Below are 9,236 nucleotides of genomic sequence, written 5' to 3' on the forward strand. Positions count from 1 at the left end.
TACTCTCCGCCGGTCTTCGTCCTGTGGTAGCGCTCCTTCTACTTGGAGATGGACTAGCGTAGATGGTGGTCATCGTTTGGCGTCATGGTGGCGTCGATGATGGAGGAACCTGCCAAGGTTGGCACCTCAATCTGCTCCGAAGATAGAACAGTGGGAGATGGCGGCGACGACACATGTAAGTGCGTCTGACCGGATTGTGCCCCGGACCCGGTATGTGGCTCGATCGGGGCCTCCGGCTTTAGATGTTAGGCTTAGGTGAGAGGTCTGGGTATTTGGCCCAGCTTGCACCCCTTCATCATATGGATAGGAGTAGCGGCAGATGTTGCCAAGATGGCGGATTCAGGCATATTGTTGTACTATTTTGTAAGGTCCTCGAGAATAATCAATAAAATGACTGCATGCATCTTCCAGATGCAGAGGCCGGGGGTCATCCTCCTTTTCTAAAAAAAATTCAGCCTGCAAATAGCTTGGAACAGCTCATGACAAGATCACACATACACATTATATAATGTCAAAATTAGCTCAAATGTTTCAGAAACGGTAGCAGAGTTGCTTTCAGTTCTGCCAGTGTGGCTTCAAGATGCTTATGGCAGTCTGGGATCATCATCCTTGAGTCCTTGACTCAGCCAAGGCATTCTCCTGAAGAAGTAAATGGCATTAAGATGCAGTGCAGTTCACAACTTCAGAAATTTTCATGAGTACAAACAGAATTGGCACTTCCTCATCTAAAAAGGCACTTACATAAAAGATCTTAGACATCGACAACAATGGTCTTTTGCAGTCTCAATTATAAGAAAGTTAAAATGCATACCAGAGCTCTCCAAACATATGTGAATTGTCATATCTCAGAAGCCTGTGGACTGTGGTTGTAAGTTGTAAGTTGTAACTACACGTTAAACCCGAAACATGTGATAGTGAATGGACGTATATATACTAGTGAAAAGGGATGTACAGACTACAGAGTGCACATGTTCATTTGATTTACGGTTCATCGTATGCTATGCTCATCACGGCTTCAAGACGCTTTATTTGTAAGATTTGGATAGGCTATCTGCAAACCAGTTCTGGTTGGAACATTTTCTTTGCTGGCTGAACAATATAGATTGTCTTGCATCTGTCTATCACATGGGATAGAAATTCAATCAACCACCACCAAGTCAAATGTATGTCACAATAGATGAAGAAAACTACGCAGAGCATTTAGAATTACTAAGACGAGATAACCACCAAGAAAATAAACGGTCCTTGTAAGTCGGGAGATTTTTCAACTCCTTGCTTGAGATCATAGGGATAGGCACCACTCTCCTTCATGGCTGCGGTCTTGGCCGCGTCCTTCTCCACCTCCACCTCATACGACCCTCACAACCCTCCTGCGCGTCCGCATCTTGATCCCGAGGCTCCTCAGAATTGCCGCCATCCTGTGTTTGATATGAATAGAGTAACTCCTTTCCCTCGCGTCGCCCTCTCGACTCTCGAGGGTGACTCGGGGGCGACCAACCCCCCCGTCCGCCTCCTCCCCTTCTTGATTCCTATCCTCGCCGTCGCCGGAGACGGGCGCCGGGTCCCCCGCGTGGCCGCCGATGAGGGTGGCGGCGAGGCCCTCGGCCGCGACATCGCTCGGGCTCGGGCCTAGGGTTTGAGGCGGCGGCCTCTGCTGGTGGGGGCGGCGGGCGGCGCTCGCCGGAGTTGAGGGCCGCGTCTACTCGGCCGCGCGGGCGGCGAGTTGGCGGTGGACGCGGGCGCCGCGTGGAGGGATCCACTGCTGCTCTCCTTCGCCAGATTTGAAGACGACACCCCCGTGTTGCTGCTTCCTCCTCGTCAGTCCGGCCGGATCCGGTGGCGGGCTGCGCGGATGTGGGGTTGGGAGCTCTGGATCGGAGTAATTTCTTGGCCGGCTGCGGTGGCCACGACGCCGGCGGCGCTCCAGGCGCTGTTTCCTTCTTGAAGGCGGCTTCGAGATCCAGCTCCCTCTTCCTCATCACCACTGCACCGGGTGAAAAACCACAACTTTGGTTGGGCGGCGGCGGTGCCCGGCTCCGTCACCTTCTTGAAGGCGCCGCTTTGGGTCCGCGGGGAGGTGGGACAGCTGCAGCGCGTTCTTGGCGTTCCTGATGGCGGCGGTTCTCTTTAGTGGTGTCGCTTCGCCGTGGCGGTCGGCTGGTACGGCTCTCGTGGTGATTGTGGTGCTCAATTCTTCGTCGTGTCTTCCTGGGGTGCTCCCGTCCCGTTCAGAGAGGCTGGAGGTGGAGCGGCTTCATCTTGCACGGAGCTTCGGTGGAGATGTCAAGTCATGCCTGACCGACAGGTGCTACGCTTTGTCATGCCTGGTCGGCAGGTGCTACGCACGACAGATCTTTCAAAGACTTTAAGCTGTGTCGGCTGGTGGTACTTGGCAGCATGGTGCTGAGGTGTATCAGTGGCGACCGCGACGTGCTCAGTTGTTTGCGCGCAGGGAGGAGGTGCCGTTGGGCGCCGTGGTGGCGTCGACGTTAGCTGGACCGAGCAAGGTTGATGCATCAGTACAGTTCTGAAGATGGAGCGGTGGCAGTTGGCGGCAGCGGCCTCTGAGTGCACGCCGGACCGGTGAGACCCATACCCGGCAGGCGTCCTGGATGGGACCTCAGGTCTTAGATGTTAGGTTTGGCTGCGATGTCTGTTTGCTATTAGGCCCAAGCTATCTGCGCCCCTTCATCAACTGGATAGAGTTGCTTGGACGGTAACTTTAGGCTTACTGTTGTATTATTTTGTAAGGTTTTATGAGAATAATTAATAAAGTGGCTGTATGCATCACCCAGATACAGAGGCCGGGGTCATCATCCTTTTGTAAAAAAATCCTGAAGATGTAGAAACTGGGTTGCTTCTTCGGCGAGGCCTAGTCATTGAAGAGCCGGATACATTGCCAACGAGAAAGCTAGATGGGTCAAGCCAAGGTGGAAGGGCTGTGCACGCCGGTTTGCAGGAATACGTGTAAATGCCGTTGAATAAGATTTGCGGGAATCAGCGGGTACTCCTGCAAGGGTCACTTTTGGTAAGCTGAGAGCACGCCACTTGGCACGCTCTCAGCCGCCATGTCTTGCTGTGCTCCAGGCACTCCTTTCATATATTTTTTTATTTTTCTGTATGCATTTTCGGCTTTTAGATGGCTTTTTCGGGGGGTTTCGGGTATTCGGTTTTTCCCTGGCTTTTCATAGATTTTGGACCGCCCGAAAAAACACATTTTTTTTGTTTTATGAGAAAGACAGATTTACTTCTCATGAAGGCACTGATTTGCTTCCTTGAGAAGTATAGTTGTGCCTCTCTAAAAGGAAGAAAACATATTTTTTTCGTTTCATGAGAGGTACATATTTACTTATTGTGCAGGCACGGATTCGCTTCTGTGAGAGACACAGTCATGCCTCTCAGAAAAAGAAAAAAAGAACTTACTTTTTTTGTTGTGCAAGAAGCACGGATTAACTTCTCGTAGAGGTACAAATTTGCTTCGACGAGAGGCATGCCTCACAAAAATAAAGAAAAACATGTTTTCTTGTTCTGCGAGAGGCACATATTTGCTTCTCGTGAGAGGCACAAATTTACTTTTCGTGTTTTTTCATTTCGTGAGAGGCACAAATTCACAAAAATATATTGTGCCTCTTGGAAAAGAAAGAAAAGAAACATGTTTTTTCATTCCGCGTGAGGCACAAATTTATTTTTCGTGGGCGCATGGATTTGCTTCTACGAGAGCAGTCGTGCATGTCGAAAAAGAAAAAAAAATACGTTTTTTTCCACGAGAGGCATAGTCATGCCTCTCGAAAAATGCATTTTTCCTCCGTTCTTTTTGAAAAATAAGTTCATCAAAACCTATTAACATGAGATCTAATTTTGAATTTCTTGACGCGAGAAATCCAACAGTGAAAATAGATCGAGATTTGGACGCACTGTTAAGAGATAAAATGTTTTAAATATAAAAATTTATGAAAAATGGGAAAAATCTCAGATTGCGATAATTGGGTGCACCACTTGTCGAAACCTGAGAAGGTGAGAGTGACCTTTGTAAAGAGTACTGCTTAATTAGGGCATGTACAATGGTGCTATTTTAGGAATGCCATGTAGGATAAATGATGAGTTGAAGGAGAGAGAACTTGTAAGAAAAGGCTTGTCTTCTCTTATTTAAGAGAAGACAGATGATCTCTTAGCACAATATGTATCACCACATTTTTAGAAATAACTACTTATTGAATATAAGGCTAAGACATGACTCATTATAGACATCTTTTTTTACCATCTTTAAATTATAAGCAAAATTTAAGATAAGATTATCTTATCAATCATTGTACATACTCTTAGTGATTTCAGATTTGGGGCGATTGTGAGCAATTCCTATTTGCCGCCCGCAGGTGGCAAATGGTCGTGGAAACACCCGTAACGCCCGCGGGTGGGCCGGCCAAGATCTCGGCAGCGCGTGTTGAGCGCTAATATCCATTTTTTGTTCGTTATTTTGTTATTTTTTACTGTTAGTTTTTCTTTTCTGGTTTTTTTGCTATTTATTTCCCTTTTTCTTTTCTATTTCTGTTTATATTTCTAGTCTTTTCCTTTTTTTCCTATTTAGCAGTTCTTTTTTATTTTTCTGTTTCTTTTTGTCTATATTATACAAATTTCATTGTGTGTTAGCAAAATGCTCATTGTATATTAAGAAAATGTACATGGTATATTACAAAAAGTTCATCATGCCTTATAAAAATATTCTCTGTATATTAGAAATTGTTCAATGAATATAAAAATATTCACTATGTTTTTGAACTTTGTTCAGTGTGTATTAAAAAATTGTTCAACATATATTGCAAAATATTCAATGCGCACTCAAACATTATCAACACATAAATTCAAAAAAAATCATCTTATATTACAAAAAGTTCATCGTATAATACAAAAAAAGTTCATCGCGTATAATATAAAATGTTCATCGTAGATTAAGAAAATGTTCAACGGATATTACGAAATGTTCATGCGTATTTTTCAAAATTTTCAAAAGAAGTTCGCTACTTAAAGTTTTGCACTGTGAATCTATCAATTGAACTCACTAGTTCTGTTGGTTAGTTACACTAGCTCATGACAGGAGGTCGCGTGTTCGAGTCACTCGCACGTCACTTTATCTAAAAAAAATTGCACGCCAGGAACTCGAAAGCTCCAAATGGGCCGGCCCATTCGTGGCTGCCTTCAGCAAACGCTCAACAATTTGCCACCCGCGGGCGGCAAATAGGAGCTCTCGCGGTTGCGTTCTTGTGTTGAGGTGGCTCATGGGTGGTGAATCTGTGGGTCAGGCCCAATAAGACAACGATTGAGTTGGCCCAGTAGAACAATTCACACTACTTAGCACGGCCCGAAAAAACCCTAATCCCCTCTCCTTGTCTAATGCGAGAGTCGAGCCACACTGCATCCCAGGGCATGGACTCCCTCACGCCGCCGGCGCCGCCGCAACCGCAGAACACCGAAGGTGAACATATCTACCATATTTCCTTTTTATTGTATTAATGCCTCCATGGTTGCCGCTTAGACCACTAGCAGAGGTCCACTGATCTAGCGGAGAATGGTAGGGGAAGGTTTAGGGTTTTTTTCTGGGGCAGAGGGGAAGAGATGTCGGGATTCTTCCGGCTTCCGTCGAAGCAGGTTATAGATGGTCATTTGTAGACACAGTCCACGTGGTTGATTGTATACCAATCTCTTGTGCTTTGTTTGAAGGAATATATTTGACTATCAAAGGAAATTCTCGTCAGTTTGATACTTGAGATTGAGGTGGTATTATAATTTGGTGGTGGATTGATCACATTCCGAAAATTAGCATAATGGGTGACACCTTTTGTTTAGAATGATGCATCCCTACTTTTCATTGTTAGAAAGTTTTCATTTGTTTTCTATTTTAGAGGAGACTTTTCCATCCACTCAATCTCTTGGTAGAATCGTTACTTTTTATCTGCTATCAAACATTCCTTGATCCAAATTCACTTAGTTTTCTAATCTTATAAGATTCAAGAGAGCATGACACTCTAATCATTCGTTTTTTCTGCCCTTGCAATTTAGGAATCCTGTGAATCAATGACTCTTGCGTGAGCCAAAGTCCTAACTCTTGAGATATGGTTACTTTTCAGGGGCCAAATATATGAGTTACGAACAAGCATAAACTTATATCTTTTGGTTTTGGTGCTTGATTTGTTAACCTCCCTCCTAAAATATCCGGCTACAAGCTAAAAAGGGTGTAACTTATTGTTCAAGTTAGATCGCCATACAATTTATTTTTGTAGCTTACTGAGTTCATTTTCATGTGTGGGTAGGGTAGGAGTACCAAGTGACGTAAACACGCCAACACCTCGAGTGTGACACTTAAACCTTTCTTAATGCAAGGGAGAATTTTTAATCCTTAGGTCATGCGAGAGGGCTTTTACCTTTGCCTACATGGAATTACATATGAACCTAGAACACAATGTAGTCAAGTAACTCATGATCAATTTTCTTTACTCCAGATGATTGTTTCCCACCAAAGAATGTATTGTGTAGGCATGATGAAGAGCCACATCTCCAGGTGTGTATTTTATTAACATCTGATATTGTTGGCTTTCCTTTTTTTTTCATATACCACTTCAGAAGTAAACTCATGCATATATGTTTCATACATTGCTGAGTTGATTTCCTCTATGGGTTAAAATAATTATTTATATATGTAATTTTTTTTGTTTAAATGCAATGGCCAACATGGTATTGCTAGTTAAACAACTCAGTTTTCTTGTAAGTTGAATGTCAATACAGATAGAGAAATTTAATGCGGCAAGGAATTTGAGCAATGTGGAGATATTTTGGCTCAAGCAAACTGGTTTAACATACATTTATGTTTTTACATAAGAACAAATATGAACTATTATTACCTTTTGAACAATACAATAATGAAAATTGTTCGTTAGTGCCAAATTTCTAAATCATACCCAGCTTTTAGGTGTCGTATTAGTTGCCAATTATAAATTGGTAGAATAAGTGCAGAGCTTCATGTTGTCTAGAGAATCTAAATACATAGTAAAAATATTTTGTGATTCATTATAAGAGAACATTGATGCTTGATTTGTTGTGTCTACTTGCTATACTATTTAGTGAGATACGTAGAAAATCGCTGTGCAAATTGGGAAGTGGTTTACTGCATTATGTTGTAAAATAAATCGTAAAATGTCCATATGCAGAAAAATCTTTCTAATTTTGTCCTATCATATCGTTTGTTCTGCAGAACTATGATTGGATCAGCACAATGCCAGATGATATTTTAATTGAAATTCTTTCCCTAATGACAATAAGTGAGGCAGCAATGACTGGTTTTCTTTCCACCAGATGGAGGCATGTCTGGAAAAAAATCGATCATCTCATCCTTGATTCCTATACTTTTGGGATGCAAGAGTTAGAGAAGTCACGTTACCATGAAAATACTCTTTTGTGGAATGATGTGGCTACAAAGTTTGTTCACAAAGTAAATGGGCTTTTGCACAGTCGTTATGGTAACAAAATCAAGGAATTAATTATTAGATTCCCATTAACCTCAGCCCATGCTTCTAATCTGGATCACTGGATTGAGTCTGCAATTGTAGCCTCTACAGAAAAGCTCTTCCTTGACCTGGATAACAAGTGTTGCAAGGAAGGTTGCACAATTTGTGTGAAAGGCACGAAGGCTGCTTCAGAGCCATATGACTTTCTCTTGGGGCCTATTTTTAATGGTAGAGCCGACTCGTTGGACGAATTGACTCTTTTCAATTGCAGTATAGGAACAATGCCTGCAAATATGAGTGGGTTCTCATATCTTAAATCCCTTCTACTCGCCCGTGTGTCAATTGTTGATGAAACCGTTTCAAGTATTATGTCCAACTGTTGTGCTCTTGAAATTATGGTCCTACAATATTGCCATCAATTGGTTCATTTGACGGCTTCTCATGCACGGTTGCAAATCTTGGTTGTTCAATTTTGCAAAAGCTTGGTCAGTATTTGTATTCGTGCTGACAACCTTGAGTCATTCGCATACATGGGCTACAAGATCAATATTGAGTGCGAACGTGCACAATTTCTTGAAATGCTCCATGTTTATTTTGTGAACAAGGACGACTGCCCTTTAGACTTCATAAGTGCATTTCCTAAGCTTCCCAAGCTAGAATTTTTGGTAATCCAGTTTCCTACATGCTTACAGGTATGTAATATATTTGGTCCTTTCTTTGTTTGATCATCTTTAGAAAGTTTGTACAGGCTTAATTCGTCTCCCTTTTGTCCCTCTCCAGGTATATCGTGTATTGCAGCATGCTTCAAGGTTTGCTGGTTTAACAACAATTATGTTAGTTCTCATGAAACCTTGGAAAGAAGGCATTTCCTCGGTGGCTTATGTTCTCAAATCAGCTCCTCTAATAGAATATTTTGGCCTACATGTAAGTTTTACAATTTTTATTTCTACATGTTGCTATGCTACACTTATTTAATTACTTTCCTACATATCAAATACCCTTGCAGGGTTGTTGCAAGCTTCATCAAAATACTCAGTTGAACATCACATGGCCCGAGGATTTAATACTTGCACGGCTCTACACTATTATAATTGGTGGGTTTAGTGGGGAATTCGAACTGATGGAACTCGTGTACTTTCTCCTAAGGAGCACACCCGCGTTGGATGTATTCGAAATCGATACACGCTCCATGGAGCCATGGTTGGCCAGGTCCAACGAAGATAAGTTGCAAGATGAGATGAGACGTCGTTATGCAAGAGAGATGGCTTATGCACACTTGGTTCCCAAGGTCCCATCCACCGTGAAGTTCCATATTATATGAACTATTCACTCCCTAAAAACGTAAAGTGTTGTAGAATCGGTGAACAGACCTGTGTTGAACTTGATGCATCTTATAGTCAGATCTTGTTTTGGTACTAGCTTAATTCTCCTGGTTTGCTACAGATCAAGATCATATTATTTGAACACATGTAGGATTTGGCTATGCATGTTTACATGCCTAATAAGCTCGTTATGGACCATGTCACACGTTTAGTCACAACACTCTTGATGTACACAATATGTCCTTGCCTCCAATCAAGTACGTACACCTGATCCACACGCCTGGTAATTCTATCTAATAACATTTTTTTACTTTGACACTTAAAAGAATTTGTTTATAAATACACGCAACAAACTAATGCTATATTATTTTACCAGCATATGCAAGATATTTGTCCCTTTGTTTGTATGATCATATTT

At 42.5% G+C, this 9,236-nt stretch overlaps 1 protein-coding gene across 1 annotated transcript; it reads left to right on the top strand.

Annotated features, from left to right (window-relative positions):
- Window positions 1-5,397: 5,397 nt before the first annotated feature.
- Window positions 5,398-9,021, top strand: LOC119314662 (F-box protein At1g80960-like). Its single transcript, XM_037589369.1, has 5 exons — window positions 5,398-5,470; window positions 6,495-6,553; window positions 7,244-8,188; window positions 8,277-8,420; window positions 8,503-9,021. Exons 1-5 carry the CDS (start codon window positions 5,422-5,424, stop codon window positions 8,815-8,817), a joined length of 1,512 nt encoding a protein of 503 aa, XP_037445266.1. The 5' UTR covers window positions 5,398-5,421; the 3' UTR covers window positions 8,818-9,021.
- Window positions 9,022-9,236: the final 215 nt, after the last annotated feature.

This window comes from Triticum dicoccoides, chromosome 6A, assembly GCF_002162155.2.
Source record: "Triticum dicoccoides isolate Atlit2015 ecotype Zavitan chromosome 6A, WEW_v2.0, whole genome shotgun sequence".
NCBI classification, from domain to species: Eukaryota; Viridiplantae; Streptophyta; class Magnoliopsida; order Poales; family Poaceae; genus Triticum; species Triticum dicoccoides.